Raw genomic sequence first — 21,281 nt, forward strand, 5'->3', positions numbered from 1 at the left:
GATCGCTCCACATAAAAGTTTGTAGGTAAACAAAAATTATAAATGAAACAGGTGTCTAATGCTACTACCTACTTACAATAATCATCAATAATCCTAATCAGGATGATTACATTTTGTACAGAATCAGCTCATCCTTTCTGATTACTTTACACAAATTATCAAAACTGATAATTTGTATCTGATCTAGCGAAGATATTAATTCTCGATTACTTCAGTACAAAACGATCCTTATCCAGAAATACTATACGCTGCGCCTACGTACATAGAACCCATACTATTCAAAGTATTTTTTCCTAGTGTATGGCCCACTCCTTTCCCTCCCTGATTTATCTGCATCGCTGCATCCCTTATTATATTTAATTGTTTACTTCTAGGCAAGAGTCTATACCTCATTCTCTACTATGCTATTAATATGCATATATTATGTGAAAGTAGGTCTAAATTCACTAGTAATACGTAGACATTGCTTAACATTGGTTTTTATTTTAATGATTTATCTTTTTGTATCAAAATACACTCAGTAACTCCTATTAACCAAGTATTTTCAGGTTTTCTATATAGTTACACCTATATAAAAATTCACCACCCACACATTCAGTTATAAAATCCTATACATATAGTAAAAATACCATATACATTCCATTATCTAAGTGACATTCTTCAAGTTTACCTTATATATAAAATTCTCGTGTCGCATTGTTATTTACTGTACATACTCCTCCGAAACGGCTATACCGATTTTCACTAAATTTTACATGCATATTCAGTAGGTCTGAGAATCGGCTACTATCTACTTTTCATAACCTTAAATGATAAGAATTGTTCACCCTTAACATTTTTTTATTTATATGGCATCACAACGTTTGCCGGGTCAACTAGTTTTCAAAATTGACTTATGCTATGAAACGCCTGTTAAAATTATAAAGCAACTTCCTTCTTATAATAATACTTTTTTATTTACTTTCAGGTAAGTGAAGATGACAAAACACTAAAGATACAAAAATTCAACCAGGTTTTTGGTAAGTACGAGTTTGCATATTCTTTAAGTTTTAGTTAAGATAGTAAACTAACGTAAGTAACTTAACAGGTCCTGTACCTATAGGTATCTTCCTGATTTTCAATACTCGATATTCGATTCTAATTTTTAAGAGTAACAAAAATTAAATGTTACATTGAAGCCGTATAAACACTAGGGTGGAGTGAAAATGTATGAAATTTTATTTTTCTTTTTTTTTTTTAGATGGAATAGCGGTAAAAATAGTAATTAGAAATTAATTATCACTTGCTTAAACGGTGAAGGAAAACATCGTGAGGAAACCTGCATACCTGAGAGATAAAAATCTTAAAGGTATGTGAAGCCTACCAATACGCACTTGGCCAGCGCGGTAGACTACGGCCTAATCCTTCTCATTCTGAGAGGAGACCCGTGCCCAGCAGTGGGACAGTAATGGGTTGATGATGATGATGATGATGAGCGGTTGCCTTTTAATGAGTTAATTCAGCGTACAAAATATTGTTTACTTGTCTTAATGTTATGAGGTGCCCCAACCCAATTAAAAATTTGAAAAATACAGAATGTTGAAAAACACTGATCTAATTTTTAATGATAGTATTTTTCTAGATTTCCTGTATATTATTAAACAAACTACATTGTGATACTTTAAATAAAAGCCTGATCAGTAGTTTAAATATTTTTAATCAAGAAAAGTAAAAGAAAATCATATCAGGGAATGAAACAAATCAGAAATAAGTACATTATTCGATGTTAAATTGTTTTTTTGTTTCAAAATTAGGCATTTGCTGGAGTGATAATAGTCTTGCCCTTATAAAACCGTCTCTTTTTTTTTCTCCACAAACTGCACTTGACGCTTCGGTCACCAATTGGATACAGCGCTCTACGGCTTGGGTATGGCAGGGAAAATCTTTAATAGTTTGACATGTAATCAAACCACTTTTGACAATCTCTTTCAAGGCTTCATCAGATAAATTGGAAGTCAGAGGTGGCTCAATTACCTTACAGTCTTGCCACATAATTAGATCAGTGTAATCTTTTGCATCGAAATTTAAAGCAGTCACTTTAAATGTTCGAAGCTTTTTGGTCGGTGCTCAAGTCATTTCTAGCAACTTCAGGTAATATGCAGGGAATGATGGTAAATTGAACAATTGGCATTGATTCACATTTTTGTAATTCAGATGAACTGTGATTCTGTGTGTGTGTGTGATTCTGTGAGTGTAGAAAGCGTTAAAAGTTAAAAGTGACAGATACAATAGGACCTGAAAAGCATTTAGGCCCTGTAGTTTTTCCATACAAATGCAATAAAAGTTGTCGCAATGGTAACTCATTCGAATGTAACTGGCAAACAAACCGTTGTAATGGTTTGTTAAGTTAAATGGAGGTCTTCCTCCATATAATGAATAACACCTCCTTTGAAACCTGTATTCAAGACTGTACCATCGCAACCAACAACCACTATTTTATCCAATTCCACCGATTTTGTTCTCAAATGATTTATTATGATAGTTTCAATACTTTTAGCAGTTCCCGACTCAGACGTAACATGCCCGAAATAATCACTTCCTGGCTCTGATAAAATCACATAATGGTCTTCTGTTACTCTTTTTCTATAAAATTTGCCTTCCTTCTGAATACAAACTAAAGTCTTATCTTTTCTGCCATACATATAAATTCCTTGTATTCTTTTATATAATATTATTTAACGGTAATATGACAATATTAGACGTTGGTGCTTTTTGACAATATTTTGCAAATTCCCCTAGAGTTCATGATGTTGGGGGCACCTCTATATTTATTATGTGCTAAATAAAATTTTGTGTGTGTATTTGTGAACAATAACAACAACTTTTTACAGATATTCCGATAACAATACGAAAAAAAATAATTTTCACTCCACCCTAATAAACACCTAGGTGAATGAGTGAACGACATTTTAGGCACCCGTTATTTACACTAATATTATAAAGAGGAAAACTTTGTTTGTTTGTTTGGTTGTATTGAATAGGCTCAAAAACTACTGGACCGATTTTAAAAATTCTTTCATCATTCGAAAGCTACATTATCCACGTGTAACAAAGGCTATATTTTATATGAAATATATTTGATAAATAGATTTTGAGGCGGTACAAAGTTTTCCGGATCAGCTAGTAGGTCTATATAGGTATACTAAAATATTATACTTTTTTTTAAGTCGCTTATTATCACCCAGGGGATCATGTGACAGGTGATCAAAGTGGAATAGACATCTTAAAACCATTGATCCCATTCGGATGTAGAGCATGCCAAATAATGAGGCCTACATTTTACATACTAACGTATGGGATATCATTGGATTGATCTAAATTTTTGGGAGTAGTAGGTAGGTACTATAGTCTACATTTCTTTCCTTTTCATCAGTGAATTATTTTAAAGCAGTCGGGTTTCTTAATTTTAGAATAAATACTAGAACTTTCATAACTACAACATTACTCCCCGGTTTACGAGCACACATTACGAGCACCGTTTCGTTATTAATTTAACGTTATTGATTTATAATTAATTTAGCATTTTATTCACATTTTGCCATGAATCTTAAAAATAATTATTCAGAATTAAAAAGGCCGAATTCGGAGTAACGCGATTTTTAAATCTCGTCGAATCGTCTTTTGTTTGGGCGTCCCACAACTCTCAATTACGGATAATAAGCTTACTGACTCCATAATTATTAATGTAAATATTCGCATTTGCTGCGCGGAGTCAACACATGCGAAATCATATCATACAATGTAATTTTGCATGCATACCGCAACTTGCCTACGACTTCGACTTACCTACTCGGTTATTACTCGGTCCCACCAATCGCGTAAGTCTTGAAAAATTATTATTATGTTCATTAAAATTAATTACTTCGACCTAATAAAAATATTAAGTTATAATTTATAATAACCGTATAAAAAATGACAGTTCGTCTCCAGTAATTCCTTGTCCAAGTGAGAAACCTGTAAAAGTGATAGCTTATGACAGATAGCTTATGTCGTAAAAATGTCGTTTATTGCTTTTGGTAAGCAGTTTTTGAAAAACACCGTTAAAAAAATAGTGATAAGGTTGATTTTGCATTAATTGCACGACTCATGATGCGAAGCATCAGAGAGTGCTTTACGATCGAAAAATTTTTTTCGCTTCATTTTGGCGGCTATTTTAGATTCTGTCGCTTAGAATTTTATAAACACGTTTGACGCCACTTTTTAAGTTCATTTTTGTATGGGATTGTGTATCTAGTTCTTATTAGTGATCGAAGTATTTAACAAGTAATTTCATTAAAAAAAACCGGCACTCGGACTGCCGCGGTAAAGCTATTGCATAGATTTTTTTTTATCAACTTATGCAATTATAATTATTTATTTAACAGTTATGCGAAGGTAATCGGAGTCCAAAAGAAGCGAAGGTCGCAGTGTATATAGCAGGGTCAAATCGAAGTCAGGAAAAAGCCAAGTCATTTTTTTTTTTTTTCAATAAATCCACGGAGTAAACACAAACTAGTCAGTACACAGCAAACACCACGAAACATCTAACAAAAAGGCGCCATAAATCATGATGGCGTTTTGATTATTTATTTTCAAATCTCTCAGTTGTAATTGTACGTTTAAAATTTACAAACCTTTTTTACGTTATTTTATTAATCCAGAATTTTAACATAGCTTATGTTGGTAAAACATATTATTTGGATAATGTGGTAATATATTTTTGAATGGAATATAATAGGAATATAAAAAAATACTAAACGTAATTTAATATTTCTGCACGGATTATAAATAAATATGTATTAATCGAATATTCATTTTTGTTACTGAATTTCTTGATTCGGTTTTAAAAATCAAAAACCCGACTGCAGTAAAAGGCTGAGGTAGTATTTCCAAAAATGGTGAAATATACGTTTTATTATATTTATCCAGAAAGACAAATAAAAAGTATCATAGTAGGTATCTGCTTCAAAAACAAAAGATTTTCAAACAATATTATCCTATTTTATCCTCGCTCATTACGCTCATTTACGCTATAAAAGAACCTATGTGTAAAATTCCAGTACTCTAAAGTTCAGCGGTTTCCCTTTGCGTTGATGTCTGGCACAGCAACTTACTGATTTAGTCAGACAGTCATCTCGATGTGTTATGTATATGTACATTATGATCTATGTGTAATATCCTTTTGATTTCCTTTATTTTGATACCCTACTCGATAAGTTTGGTTAACTGTTTTTAAAACGTGTTATTATTTCACGACAAAAAAATCCACCATTTACCACAATCTATAAAATCTATAACTTCAGTAATTCAAAGTTCCAGCCATTATTTTACCTCGTTAGGGTAGAATTTCATTATTTTTATCCAGCAAGCCAGATTCAGAATGTCATAGTGTTTGCTTCAAAATTAACGGTTGTTCAAATTAACTTTCAAACCCTATTTTACCCTCTACGGGGTTGATTTTTTAGAAGGATAAGGTAAGGATAGAATAAATAGATGTGTCCTTGTTCCTATCCAGAAAGCCAAAGACAAAATTTTTATAGTAATTTCCTCAAAATTAAAGGATTTCAAAAAAAAACTAGGCATTCCCTATTTTACGGGGTAGAATTTCCAAAAGGCCTCTCTTAGAACTTATTAACGCTATATAGAGCACCCATGTGCAAAAATTTCAGAACCCTAAGGTCAGTGGTTTCGGCTGTATGTTGATTTCTGAAAAAATGAATTAGTCATTAATTATTCAGTCAGTCAGTCACCTTGCTGTTTTATATATACACAAATATATATTTTTATAATCTCCGTTTAATTTCCTCTCATTCAATACTTCAGTTAACTTTTTTTAAATGTGTTACTATTTCGCACCAAAAAACCGCCATTTACATTTTTTGTAACACCTATCTAAGTACACTCGGATATTTAAGGCGAATATAACACCTTACCTGTCGAAATTCATCCAGCCGTTTGTTAGATCCGAGAGAATAAAGAAATACAAACATACAAGACACGCGCGAAAAACATAAAAATGTAATAAATAAAAATGTAAGACTTTAAATATATTAAGTAGTTTTAATCAACATAACATATTTGCAACGAATTAAATAAAAATAACAAATAAAAGCAGGTTTAAATAAACTGTAATTTAATATAAGTTCAACATTTATCGAAAGGTTAAACGTATCCGCACGAGGTTAGAACAATTTCTGCTTAAGAGTTGCTGTTCAGTTTTGTCTATGGTTCTACGTATTAATTATCTGTCGTTGGTATTAATTTTAATCTGTAGGATTAAAAGCATAGAGATTTATAGTTTGAATTAGTTCGTTGTAGTGTCGTTGTCGTCGTGTCGTTCGCGGTGGTGTATGCCGCCACCGGGATAAAACTTGGTTCGAGAAGCTTCGGAGTTGTCGGTCGCGCTCGCGCATATTTGTCGTTTTAGTTATACTCCGAAGTAGAAGCCACTATTCGTATTCGTAGCGTTTCCTTTAAATTCGCGTTAACTTCATTGTTCGCGGTGCAACGTGCTGTAAGATCGACGCCCCTTGAGAAGAGGAAGAAGGTAGAGTAACCATTCCGAGGTAAGACTAGCTAGCTCGAGCTTAGGGTGAGTTGAAGGTGCCTTATACCTAGTACAAGAGGCTGCGCCCATCAGCAGCAGGTGAGTGCGTGAACCTATAGCACTTTGCATCTTATTTTTCGTATATACAGTCCACTTAACCTTCTTCGGGACACGATCATCTTGTCCATCGAAGAGAGGAACATTCGGCTCCTTATTTGTTCTAACGGCCGCGGAAAGTAATATTTTCGGTCTCGGAGCCGAATGCATAACATTTTTGGTCTTCGAGACGGATTCACCACATTTTTGGCCATCGTGCCGGATGTATGCTTTACATTTTTGGTCCTTCGAGCCGGATCTTAATTGTTCCATCGTCCTAAACACCATTTTTGCTATTTTCCGTCGACCGAACATAACGAACATTGAAATTAATTTTACCGTGTCGTATTTCGCTAAAGGAACGAACATTTACGTAAAGTGGCTTCTAAATTTGTCGTTTCGTGTCGTATTTCGTATTAGATTTGCTATTTTGTATTGCATTTCTATAAAATTTCGTAATTTTCGTTTTGTCGATTAATATTTTATGTTGAGGGTGGGTGTGATTCTTTACAACTCATCACTTTGTTAGTTGAACTTAGGTCCCGCCATCTTTGCGCTATTTTTATTAATAGTCGTTGGTTGTCAGTATTGCATTGCGCCATATTTATTTGTCGTTGGTCATATTGTCAATACTGTCAAATTGTATTAGACTTTGACGTATTATTGTGTCGAAGTCAGCTGTCAGTGACATTGCAATTATTTGCTATTGTTGTCGATTTCGTTAAGTTTATAAACTTATATCAATTAATGACAATGTCTACTGGGAGCAACGAAAGTGGCGCAAGTGATGGGGACGTTAATAGGATTGCCCGGGATTACAGTATGATGCGATTGGAGTATATAGCGGGATCGGATATGACAGGCTGCGTTGAGGAGGACCTTAGGGAACTTTCAAATGAATTCCATAAAGCGCAAATAAATTTATTGCGTTCATTAAGTGCTGCCCAACGCCAGTCTGAAATTGGTGTAACTGCATCATTTGATACAAAATTTAGAAGTGTTTTGGCCCGTCTGCGGCATTTAAATAGTGACTGTCAGATTAAACAAGAAGTAGTTTCGGGTTTTGCTAAGCTGCCTAAAATTAACATTAAGCCATTCGATGGTAAGCTAGAAAATTGGTTATCTTTTAAACAATTATTTGAGTCGTTGATCCATAATAGAAATATTCCTAATGTGGAAAAGTTACATTACTTGTTAACTTGTGTCGAAAATAAAGCGTATGATTTAATCAGGAACTTTCCACTCACGGATGAAAATTATATAGACGCATATGATACACTTAATAAATATTATAATAAGAAGCGCTATATAACGGCCTCCTATTATCAAAAGTTGTTGTCATGTGAGCCAGTGAAAACAAAATCAGCTGTAGAACTTGAGCGTGTTCATAGAACTTTTGTGGAGAATTTAAGTGTTTTGGAAAAGTTTGGATTACCAGATAAAAACTTCATGTTGTTCCATTTATTTTGGTCAAAATTAGATCGGGCCACAAAAGAATCATTTCAATTAGAATTTAATTCAGATGAGATACCAGAGTTCACTAAAGTTCAGGATTTTGTTGAGAAACAAGTTAGGGCATTAAGTGAGGTAACTCCGAACCCAATATTAAGTAATGTAGGAATATCAAAAGAACCGAAGCCAAGTAACTTTAAAAAGTCCAAATCCTCATTTGTCGTGTCGGGAGTGACTTGTGACTTTTGTACTGGCCAACATAGTCTTTCATCATGTAAGAATTTTCTAAATTTAGATATAGATTCTCGATTTAAATTCATTAAAAATAAAAATCTTTGTATCCGTTGCTTTTCGAAAACTCATAGGGTAAAAACTTGTCGAGTCCCTATAAGTTGTGGTGTATGTGGGTGTTCACATAACACATTGTTACATTTTAAAAAATCGGTTACACCGTCCGCTGATAGCAATTCCCAACCTGATACTGAAGTTGTTAGTTCCATTAATAATAATGCACAACTGAGTAATATTGTTTTAACTTCTGTCGGTGGTAAAAGTACAATCTTGTTTTCTACAGCTAAGGTTCTTATAAAAGATAGTTGGGGAAACTTTCAACCTGTAAGGGTGTTGTTGGATTGTGCAAGCGCTTGCAACTTTATTTCGGTACCATGTGCAAAGCGCCTCGGGTTATGTATTAAAAACACTAAACAATCAATAAATGGAATCGGATCTTCTGTTGCTGAGTCTCGTGGTTCACTATGTTGTGAAATAAAATCCTATAACTCAAATAAAATCGATTTTAAGTTTGAAGCTTTTGTGTTGTCGTCGATATGTAGTGACCAACCTGCACATTTTGTTGATTTTTGTGGTTGGTCACATATTAGGAATTTACCTTTGGCTGATCCAGACTTCGCTCGTCCAGGGGCTATTGACATGCTATTGAATGCGGATATATTTGCTTCATCTCTCATACCTGGTCTGAGACGAGGGAGGCCGGGACAACCAAAGGCTCTAAATACTATATTTGGTTGGATTCTAATGGGTGAGTGTGAGGTAGATCACACACACAACTGTCGTAATGGTAAACAGAGTGATTGTTTTTTCGTCGATAACTCTTATTTATCAAATATAAAATTAGATAACACTTTAAAAAGATTCTGGGGAACAGAAGAGGTTCGCACTCCTGTCTGTAAAATCCTTTCGAAGGAGGATCAAGCCTGTGAAAATTATTTCACTAATAATTATAGTCGTAACGATGATGGTAGATTTGTGGTGCCTCTTCCATTCATGAATCCTGCAGTAAAGCCATCGTTCTCACATTCCCGTGAAATTGCTTTAAAAAGATTTCTCTCTCTCGAGCGAAGACTTAATATAAATGTTGAATTTAGAGATGCCTACGTTCGGTTCATGAATGAGTATGAGGTTGCCGGTCATATGGAGCAGGTGGATCCCCCGACTTCAAGCGTTGGGAAGTTTTATTATATCCCTCATCACGGAGTATTGCGACCAGATTCTGTTAGCACCCCACTTCGTACTGTGTTCGATGCAAGTTGTAGAGATGCTAATGGATTGTCTTTGAATGATACGCTACTTGCTGGGCCTATACTGCAAACTAATATTTTCGATTTACTTATTCGGTTCCGTTGGCATGCTGTCGTTTTTACTGGTGACGTCAAACAGATGTATAGACAAATCTTGGTTTGTAGAGATGACACCGAGTACCTACGCATTCTGTGGCGCCCATCTGCTGACGGTCCTATACGTGACTATAGGCTTCGCACGGTCACTTATGGCGTATCATCTGCACCGTTTCAGGCTCTTCGTGCGATCGCTCAACTAGCAGAAGACTCTACCCAAGAACTTCCGGCTGCTTCTACAGTTCTTAGTAGAGACATTTATGTCGATGATATCGTGTCGGGCGCTGACTCGGTAGAGCAAGCTCTACAATTGCGCTCGGAACTCACCAAAATTTTGTCGTCTGGTGGTTTCCATTTAAGAAAGTGGACATCTAATTGTAGTGAGTTTTTCGTTGATCTTCCATCTTCTGACTTATACTCAGAAGAATTTAAACATTTCGAAGAGATGTCAGACCTCTCCTTAAAAATTTTGGGACTTTTATGGCATCCGCAATCGGATGATTTTAGATTTCGTGTCGTCAACCCCGATGATTCTAGGTGCACCAAACGTACCATACTCTCCCATATTGCGCGGATTTATGACCCTTTGGGATTTCTAGCGCCGATTACGTTTTATGCTAAATATCTTATGCAACTTCTTTGGACTTCGGGAGTTTCATGGGACGATAATGTGCCACCTCACATTGCACACGAGTGGTTGCGATTTAAGTCTCAATTGTCGTCGTTAGTTTCGATTACCATTCCTCGGCGTATGGTAAATTCTTTCGTGTCGTTACAGTTGCATGGCTTCTGTGACGCTTCAGAACGTGGCTATTGTGCTGTCACATTCTTTCGTGTTGTTGAGGCGGATGGCTCTACATCCGTTCATTTTTGTTGCGCAAAGTCGAAAGTCGCGCCTTTGCGAAAATTGTCGATTCCAAGATTGGAACTTTTAGCTGCTGTCTTGTTATCTACTTTAATGGAATCAGTGGTAGAGGCTTTAAAACCATTTCATGCAGTTCAAGAACTTTACGCATGGTCTGACTCTACTGTCACTTTGGCTTGGATTAAATCTTGTCCATCCAAGTGGAAAACGTTTGTGGCGAATAGAGTCAGCCACATTCAGAGTAGAGTAGCTCCTGACCATTGGCGTCATGTGAGCTCTAGTTCGAATGCTGCTGATATTGGTTCTCGTGGTACGCTTCCAGCTGACCTTGTTGACTGTTCCATGTGGTGGAAGGGCCCTTCATGGCTTGTAGAGCCAGAGAATGATTGGCCTTCTTCATTATTGGTAGAACAGGACACAGACTCTATCGCAGAAGAACAAAGGATTCTTAGCCTTCTGTCACCGGAAAAGGTGAATCTCGTTAGCGATTTGTTAAATCGTTTTTCGTCGCTTTCGAAAGTAAAGCGTGTTTTGTCATTTTGTTTTCGTTTCGCTCATAATTTGAGAAATTATAAAAATAAATTTGTCGGTGCATTACAGCCTTGTGAGCTACGTCAAGCTTTTGAGTTGCTCATAAAGCAAGCACAAGTAGAGTCGTTTTCGTTTGAATTGGATTGTCTAAGTAAAGGTTCGCCTAATTCGCTACCCAAAGCCTTGCGTAAATTGTCTCCTTTCGTTGATGACGCGGGTATTTTGAGGGTGGGCGGTCGGTTAGCTAACGCTAATGTAGAGTTTACCGTTAGACATCCTATTCTTTTACCTCGTAATCATAGATTAACATTTCTTATTATCGATGAGTACCATAAGAAATTTATGCATCCTGGTGCTCAAACTCTACAACATTTACTCTCGCAAAATTTTTGGATTCTCTTGCCTAAACGAGCTATTTGTTCCGTAGCTGTTGCTCTCTTTCGTGAGCGTGGTGAGAGGATCTAGAAGTTTTTTTGTCATTTTCGTATACTAATTACGTTTCAACGTTACTCTTTCTTGTTGTAGGTTAATAATTTGTGTCGTTTTTGTAAGATAGTTACGTTTCCACGTAACTCTTTCGTGTCGTAGTTCATAATATGTGTCGTTTTCGCAAAATAGTCAGTTTTAACTTAACTCTTTCTTGTCGTAGGTTAAGTAATGTCTATTTGTTTTCGTAAATACGTAGTATTTAGGTGGGCGGTATGTTCAGTTTTGTCTATGGTTCTACGTATTAATTATCTGTCGTTGGTATTAATTTTAATCTGTAGGATTAAAAGCATAGAGATTTATAGTTTGAATTAGTTCGTTGTAGTGTCGTTGTCGTCGTGTCGTTCGCGGTGGTGTATGCCGCCACCGGGATAAAACTTGGTTCGAGAAGCTTCGGAGTTGTCGGTCGCGCTCGCGCATATTTGTCGTTTTAGTTATACTCCGAAGTAGAAGCCACTATTCGTATTCGTAGCGTTTCCTTTAAATTCGCGTTAACTTCATTGTTCGCGGTGCAACGTGCTGTAAGATCGACGCCCCTTGAGAAGAGGAAGAAGGTAGAGGTAACCGGTAGACCATTCCGAGGTAAGACTAGCTAGCTCGAGCTTAGGGTGAGTTGAAGGTGCCTTATACCTAGTACAAGAGGCTGCGCCCATCAGCAGCAGGTGAGTGCGTGAACCTATAGCACTTTGCATCTTATTTTTCGTATATACAGTCCACTTAACCTTCTTCGGGACACGATCATCTTGTCCATCGAAGAGAGGAACATTCGGCTCCTTATTTGTTCTAACGGCCGCGGAAAGTAATATTTTCGGTCTCGGAGCCGAATGCATAACATTTTTGGTCTTCGAGACGGATTCACCACATTTTTGGCCATCGTGCCGGATGTATGCTTCACAGTTGCTTTGAATCCAAGAAGTGTAGCGAGACACGCGAACGTTGACACCAGGGAAACGGGGAAGAGCACAGCGTTCTCCCCAAGAGCACACACCAACGATGACGTTGTTGTGGATGAGAGGACCGCCGGAGTCTCCCTGGCACTGGTCGCGACCGCCCACGTCCAGCCAGCCGGAGCACAACATGTTGTCGGTGATGGTGCGACGAAGTTCAGCGTAACGGGTTCTGCAAACACCTTGGTTGACGGTCCAAATCTGAACATGACGCAGCTGTTCAGATCCCGGGCCTTGCCACTGAAAGTTAACAAGAAACTAGTTAAAACAACTTTATTCCCGGCACAATGATGTTCTCATCTGGTCATAGACAACAATTTTAAAACATATTCTCGAAAAAATATCATATCAAATGAAGATTTGGCCACTTGATTTGAAGAAACAGTATACAAGCGGACGTTTTACGTATGATCTAAATAAAGATCATATAATGGCGCGTATGAAGAAAAAATCTCGGATGAGTATAATGTGTTAAAAATTCGATGATTACCCTGATTGCACCCCATCCAATAGCCCACACAACTTGGTTGTCGCCGAGGTTGTAGTTGGAACCAGCAATACTACCAGCACGAACAAGATTGCTGAAGGCGAAAACAGTGTTGGATCGCAGAATAGCAATATCATTGTCTAAGGTAACACGGTTGTAATTGGGATGAATAATAATCCTGTTAGTGTTGTGAACGACGCCTCCACTGTTAGCGTTAGTAGATCCAACGCGGATACGCCATTGGTTAGTTGAATCGCCTCTGAAATAATATTTGGACAGTGTAAAATAAAACTTCATATCTAATTATGAAAAGTTACTAAGTTAATAGGGATTTATATTGATTACTGAAACAAGTAAGGTTAAATAATAAAAAAACTTTTATTTTATTAGTATTACTAAAATTGCTGAGCTAGTAATTGGCATTTGACTATTATCTTCTTCAATGCATATCATAATTTAAGTACAAAAAAGACGAGTTTCTCTCAAGTAGTAATGAAGTTTTCAAAAATATAAGTAAAATAAACTTACATGAAGCAATGACCAGCAGATAGGATACTTCTGTTGTTGAGAATGCTACCGCCACATGCCTGCCTGTGGCTTATTCCGAGTCGCGAATACAAAAGGGCTGACCCGAAAGGATATTGCTGTATAGTGGTCGTGGATCCACCAACAATCCTTTGAGGATTAGTTGGTACGGCTGAAATGGAATTTATTTACTTATTTATTAGGTTAATTAACGTAGAACACACTTTGGCACTGTTAAATCGCTAACATTTAAATGAATAGGTGATGTACGCAGAATTCTAAGCGATTGACGCCCTGACTATTGTTAGTAAAAAATAAAAATATAAAGTTTTTTTATTATATAGGAGTAGCAGACGAGCATGCAGTCCACTTGATGGCAAGTGGCTACTGCCGCCCATGGACATCTGCAATTGACCCCAGATAGGATTACATATTCCTACCAGAGTTCGGCCACAGATGCGCCGCTACCCCTGAGGACTAAGCTGGAACGCCTCGGAAAAGTATGTCTCCCTTACCACAGCCTTCAAAACGGAACACAGCAACGTCTAACACTGCTGTTATTAGGCAGAAATAGGTGTGGCGGTGGTCCCTCTGAAGTCGAACCACAAAGGGTTCTACCACCTTCAAAAAAGTACTAATATTCTAAAAAAAATCAAGTATTATGTGATGTTAAGATTCATAAAGAGAAATACATATGTTTAAAAATAAAAATGGATACTTACATACAACCGCTGTTATAGCCAGGGCCAACACAACTAGTGTGTACATTTTCTCCGGTTCCACCAACTGCGATGGAAAGGAAATATGTTCGGACTTTATATACTTCCAACGCCTGTCAATCATTCGACAGCTCCAATAAAGATATAGGACTTATTCTTTATATTTAAATAGATAAAACATATTTTCTTCGTTTGTTAATCTTAGATTATTTGTATATGCATGTATGTGGCTTCTTACTTAATCAGTTTGGACTAAGCATAGTGATAATGATATTATGAAACTAAGGTAGTAGTATTTCAAATGAACCCGGAGATGGTCTCATATTTTCTTTTCAACCGGCGTTGCACCCTATACGTTTTCATGCACACTTTAAAATATAATATTAAGACTGTTAATGGAACCGGATTATCATTGCGTGATTTTTAAAGTAATAGTACTACCACAATAGTACCACAATAGTAAATTCATTTTGCCATCAAAGTTGTGAGCACTTTGCAGGAACATAATTAAGTAATATGAAGTAAAATTCGTCCATCCTAATAGTCTTATGTTTAATCGCGTTATATTATAAAATATCTTTTATAAAATCGACGTAGAACAAGTAATTAATTTAAAAAATCAAAAACCCGACTGCATCAAAAAGGCTGAAGTAGAATTTGCAAAAGCAGTGAAATAGGCATTTATTTATTTTTATCCAGAAAGCCAAATACAAAGTTTCATAGTAGGTGTCTGCTTCAAAAACAAAAAATGTTCAAACAATATTATCCTATTTTATTTTATCCTCGTAGTGTTCATTTACGCTATATAAAGAACCTATGTGTAAAATTCCAGCACGCTTAAGTTCAGCGGTTTCCCTTTGCGTTGATCTCTGGCACATCAACTCTCTCATTTAGTCAGACAGTCATCTCGATGTGTATATACGAGTATATATGTACTAGCTGACCCGGCAACGTTGTGTTGCCATATAAATAAAAAAATGTTAAGGATGAACAACCCTTATCACTTAGGTGTAAAAAAAATAGATAGTGGCCGATTCTCAGACCTACTGAATATGTATATAAAATTGGGTGAAAATCGGTGAAGTCGTTTCGGAGGAGTACGGTCACTAACACGAGAATTTTATATATAAGATATATTATATAATGTATGTGTAATCTCCTCTTAATTTCCTTTATTTTGACACTCTACTCGATAGGTTTGGTTAACTTTTTTAAAACTTGTTACTATTTCGCGAAAAAATTCACCATTTACGTTCTATAAAATATATAACTTCAGTAAATCAAAGTTGCGGTCATTATTTTACCTCGTTAGAGGTAGCATTTCATTATTTTTATCCAACAAGCCTGATACAAAATGTCATAGTGTTTGCTTCAAAATTGACGATAGTTCAAATGAACTTTTAACCCTTATTTTACCCTCTACGGGGTTGATTTTTCGGAGGGAGATAAATAAATGCGTCTTTGTTCCTATCCAGAAAGCCAAATACAAAATTTTATAGTAGTTGCTTCAAAATTAAAGGATTTCAAAAAAACTGTTTTCCCCTATTTTACCCTCTTAAGGGTAGAATTTCTAAAAGGCCTTTCTTAGTACTTATTCAAGCTATATAGAGAACCTGTGTGCGAAATTTCAGAACTGTAAAGTCCTTGATTTAGGCTATACGTTGATTTCTGAAAAATGAAAAAGTCATTTAGTTAGTCAGTCAGTCAGTCACCTTACTGTTTTATATATATACAAATATGTTTTTATAATCTCCGTTTAATTTCCTTTCATTTGATACCCTACTCGATAGGTTCGGTTAACTTTTTTTTTTAAATGTGTTACTATTTCGCGCCAAAAATCCGCCATTTTGATTTTTTTTTACTAACACCTATCTAAGGACACTCGGGTCATTGAGACAAATATAATGACACTTTAACTGTTGAAATTCATCCAGCCGTTTGTTAGATCGGATCAAATAAAGAAAGACAAACATACAAGATACGCGCGAAAAACATAACCTTTCCTTGGCAGTCGGGTAAAAAGGGCATGAAGTTCACCTGATGTTAAGCGATAATTGCCGCCCAAGAACATTTGTGACCAATTTCATGAAAAAAGGTGTGCTACCTGAAGTCGATCACAGATGCGTTGTCAGATCCCAGGTCGCAGATGTATTGAAAACTACCGACCTATAGCGACCATTGTTGCCTCAAACGCAATTATTGCTTCGCGCAATAAATAGTTATGTCAGTGGTACCCCCTTGGCCCTTCAATACTAGTCCGCCCAGACTACCATCATAAATTATATACAGAGATATAACCAGTTCAAACCGTCGAATCTTCGCTAAACTTCTTATTAATAATTAATGTCATTAAAAGTATTTTAGTGTACATACCTACATTAAGAAATGTAAGTATCTTTTGTTTATGTGAACACTTGAAATTTACCGTTCTATTGTAAGCTTCAAACGTTTTTTTTTTTTTTTTTTTTATAATATTGAAGCAGCAGACGAGCATGCACTTGTAGTCCACCAAACATGAGAGTTAGTTTGTCTACCCCTACCACACTCGTTAAACTTTAGTAATGGTGGTACCACCGTATTCGAACCACGAAGGATTCCACCACCTTCTGGAACTTTCAAAAGTATCACTCAAACTGTGTCAGAACTCATCTCATTCCCTAGATTAGACCTTTATTACACTCAACTGCTAGGGGACTCCATTTTTTTGAAAAGTAGATAGAGCTCTACTAGCAATAAATAATTTGCACGTCAAATATTAACCTGTCAGTCATTTTTATTGCCCTTATTTTGTCGATAAGATTAACCGTGACATTTATATTAGTGACATGAGGATGATAATTTTAGGAGTATATAAGCAGGTATGTAATTATTTGACATTCTTTCTACGGTGAAACACTATAAACTACTACTCGACTCCGCACCGAAAACCATAAACGAAAAAATATGGGGATTTGTTATAAAACGGTTGCATGAGGAGAAACGAGACACGGTAACATAACTTTTTGAAAATATGTGCCTTGAAAATATGTACATGACAATGTGTGCTTTGTCTTACCGAAGATGACTTATTAATAAGCTTATGAGTAAGCATACATTTGTTATCAGTTTTCGTGTAAACATATCAAGGTAAGTAAAATATTTTTTAGAACGGTTAATTACAATTTATTGAAATGTAAACATGTTATGTATATATTTTTACGTCTTATATGCTTCATATGTATGTGATATGTTATTAGCTTCATATGTATGTGACCCGATTAGTGTCACCTGATAGATCCGTATAGATCCATTTACACGGATTTTTAGGCAATTTTCATCGACTCAAAAACATGTGATTTACGTATGTGTCAACAAATTAAGTTGTCTAATTATATTTTCGTCCACTATTTTGAATTTTGCACACATTTTGACCACCGATGGCAAAAAAACAATTGAATAACATTGTCCTGTTTACGTACAATATCAAGATAATAGATCCGCACAAGATTATCAAGATAATACAATATACCTAGTATTATTTACGCCTGTATATTTAAAAACGCAATGTCACACTGGTGTTTTGAGTTCGATTTATAGAGCCAGGAGGTGTTCTAAATTGTTTTAGTGTCTATTAGTAAACCTATCGAGTTTATATAGTAATAGTTTATTTTTCGCAGTTTAATAATACAGAAATTAGGAATTTGTTAATAAAAATATACCTATATGACCGATTCTCAGATAACCGTGATTTCTTATGTCTAGTACTTTTCTGTTGTTCAACATGATTTTTTAATAAAAATATTATTACACAATTCATTTGATCGTATTTTACCGTCAACATTGTATATTAAAGCATAAGTATTCATAGATCATAAATAACTTATAGAAATAAACCCAAAATGTCAGTACCGTGTCTGATTTTTGTTTTTATTCGAATTGTATAAATTTCTGTAAAGACTCGTCTTATAATCTAAAGTTTAGCTTTGATTGCCAAAATATAGTGTATATTTCATCAAATTATCTTGCAGCTATACCCCAAAATTGATTGGTAAAGAGGAATAATAGTCATTGATTTATGTTCAGGAATTTGATTCCATTCTTAAATTCAAAATATTTGCCGCCTATACGCCATTTTTCATTGAGGTTCGTTCTTTCGTTCTCGTGGTATTTTAAAGGAGGACTATTTGTGTAGTATTTCCAGGTGAGTGTTTTTATTTTTGGTCCCTACGTTGCGACAGAAATAATTTGTTTTGTTTTTAAAAAAGTATGTCATAAAATCACATATCAGTACCATGTCAGTAAATGGTATTGAAATTTACGCTTGTTGATGCAATTTTTAGGTTAATTATATCAACTTATACCTATGTTTTTATACCTATGTTTTTCACGAGTAAAATCGAAATTATTTGGACAATCATTTTTATTGTGTTTAAAAAATTAAATTAGGCTAATCATACATTAAAATGTCAGTACCATGGATGTCAGTACCGCGGCGTTAAAATTCTCAATCTTTTTCTAATTTTTTATCCGTAGGAGTTGTAGTAAAACCACGTTACAGGCTTAATTCTGAGCATAGTAAAGGATCAAAAGTACCCAGAACACAAGTTTTGGGACATTTTTAATTTTTAAAAATGTTCAGTCATAAAAATTACACTTATCCTTAGATAAGTCTATGGGTATTAAAGTATATGGGTGATGCTTAAATCACCCATATACTGAGAAGAGTTGTCTTACATATATAGATATGTAAGTATAGTATCATTCCTTCTCTTCATTATTAAATTCATGTAATCCATGCAACTACAAATCGTCACAAATCTCTGACGGCCACCGCATGAAAACTGGTAAAGAACTTTCATTTCGTTAGCTAGATTTCTGGCTTCTATTCAGTCCCAGTAAAACGTAATATATGTATTTAAATATTTAGTGATGGTTAGCGATCACTGCTCAAAAGGGACATCAGTTTACAACTTCATATAACAGGAGGGTTCCACCTAAACTCAACAGACCTATACGTTACGTTTTGAAGGTGGTAGAACCCTTTTTGGTTCGACTTCGGCGGCACCACCGCCACACCTATTTCTACCTAATAACTGCAGTGTTAGGCGCTGCTGTGTTCCAGTTTGAAGGGTGTGGTAAGGGAGAAAGACTTTTTCGAGGCGTTCCAGCTTAGTCCTCAGGGGTAGCGGCGCATCTGTGGCCGACCTCAGGTAGGAATATTTAATCCTATCTGGGGTTGATTACAGATGTCCATGGGCGGCAGTAGCCACTTACCATCAGGTGGACTGCATGCTCGTCTGCTACTCTTATATTATAAAAAAAAAAAAGTTTACAACTCTATATAACATGAGGGTTCCACCTAAACTCAACAGACCTATACGTTACCACTCCCGAGGACTAAGATGGTTGCCTCATAGGCCGTCTACACCAATTCTGACTATTTTAGGTATTCTTACATTCACACATAATACACACAGCTACACAGCTATATTTTTATACTAGTTTTTGCCCGCGGCTTTTCCCGCGTTTAAAAGAAAATAATATGACATAATAACATAAAACTGAAAATTCGTACCTTCATTGGAATGACAGTGGCACCATCTGGCGAAAATTGGTCGTACCAACTCTGAAACCTTCGTGGGCTCATGGACAACAACTTTGCTAAAGATCATCACTTGATCAAATGCATAGTTTACGATTCAATCCTCACTAATATCGATTAAAATAATCGACTTTTTGGTCCAAAAGATCGATTCCTCGATTAATCGATCTTAGATCGCCATCCCTAGCTCCCGTGGGAATTCCGGGATAAAAACTATCCTATGTCCTTTCTCGCGTTTTAGACTATCTTTGTACAAAATTTCATTAAAATCGGTTCAGTTGTTTAGGCGTGAAGAAGAGACAACCAGACAGACAGACAGACAGAGTTACTTTCGGATTTATAATATTAGTAAGGATAAGGATAGATCTTTCGTATAGATTGGGACTCATTAATAAAAAGAATTAGTAGAATGAGTAATATAATAAGTAAATTATAGTCCGGCGACATTCGACGGCTCAGGGAATGCATTCCTGGAGTCTGTCAGTGAGTGTCAGTTAGACATGATTAGAGACGAGGATAATAATACCTACTTGGTAATCGTTTTCAACAACTGAATATAGCTTGGGTGATGATAACAAAAATGAAATAGATATGTTTGGAAATATTTATTATAAAATGTTCACAATAGTCAAGCAAACAAATGTCTTTCGTTGTTGTATATTTTTGATCATTTAATACACGTCACCCACATAATTTAGTAATACATGTAGGTGGCATGTATAATATCATATTTTAAATTTTGATCCTTTAACCATTTGTTAAATAATATAAATATTTATTATTCGTCATTTATTAGTATTTATTTCATTTATCTTCATATTCTCGGAAAGGAAGGAACATATTTATTATCTTTTAGTACGAGTATAATAACAGATACCGATCAACGGTACAGACAGGTATCGACACATATGGTATCCCAACTTTTCAATAAAAATCATCAATTGCCGTAACTTTGTACAGTGTCACATGAATTTCAAAATATGTATATTGTTTTAGTAGATACACTTTATTATTATTTCTTTCAATTCTAATTATCATTATTTGTCAAAAGAGTTCCTGATAATACTTTTGGTATATAATGCAAAAAAGTATACCTATTCATAGTATTTTCCATCCCATTGTAGAATTATATAATTAATTCAAACATGACCTCTCAGGATGGCGCTCTATAAGCCACAAAATATTATTTCGAAAATGTTAGACTAAAAAAAATTTTTAACAAAAAAATAAAACCGACTTCCATGTCGCTACAAAGTAAAAAATAATTCAAATAAATGATGGTTTACCTGGGACCCCCTGTGAAACTAGCCGCATACGATGGTGTATGAATCATGTCGATCGGTCGCGGCATCGCGAATACATCGCTGGTCATACAAAATATATATATGTAAAT

At 35.5% G+C, this 21,281-nt stretch overlaps 2 protein-coding genes across 8 annotated transcripts in view; one reads left to right on the top strand and one right to left on the bottom strand.

Moving 5' to 3' along the window:
* The window catches only part of kcc (solute carrier family 12 member kcc), a 479,479-nt gene that overhangs the window by 278,278 nt on the left and 179,920 nt on the right, over window positions 1-21,281 (top strand). The gene's annotated exons all lie outside the window — the stretch shown is intronic.
* Window positions 10,890-14,356, bottom strand: LOC140747904 (trypsin, alkaline C-like). The gene is made up of 5 exons (XM_073080548.1): window positions 14,311-14,356; window positions 13,592-13,760; window positions 13,067-13,322; window positions 12,463-12,816; window positions 10,890-11,036 (listed from the first exon to the last, which is right to left on the bottom strand). The coding sequence occupies exons 1-5, from the start codon at window positions 14,354-14,356 to the stop codon at window positions 10,890-10,892; spliced, it is 972 nt and encodes a 323-aa protein (XP_072936649.1).

The sequence above is a fragment of the Epargyreus clarus genome, unplaced genomic scaffold (assembly GCF_041222505.1).
Source record: "Epargyreus clarus isolate Ecla_fem2 unplaced genomic scaffold, WU_Ecla_fem_2.2 ptg000003l, whole genome shotgun sequence".
NCBI lineage: Eukaryota > Metazoa > Arthropoda > Insecta > Lepidoptera > Hesperiidae > Epargyreus > Epargyreus clarus.

Excerpts from the sequence above, each read along its gene's own strand:
- LOC140747904 (XM_073080548.1), bottom strand. The coding sequence starts at position 14,356 with ATGTACACACTAGTTGTGTTGGCCCTGGCTATAACAGCGGTTGTAT. Across the intron at positions 13,761-14,310 it reads GGCTATAACAGCGGTTGTAT|CCGTACCAACTAATCCTCAA; the intron begins GTAAGTATCCAT and ends ATTCCATTTCAG. Across the intron at positions 11,037-12,462 it reads CCGTCTCGAAGACCAAAAAT|AGTCTGTGTCCTGTTCTACC; the intron begins GTTATGCATTCG and ends CTTCTGCGATAG.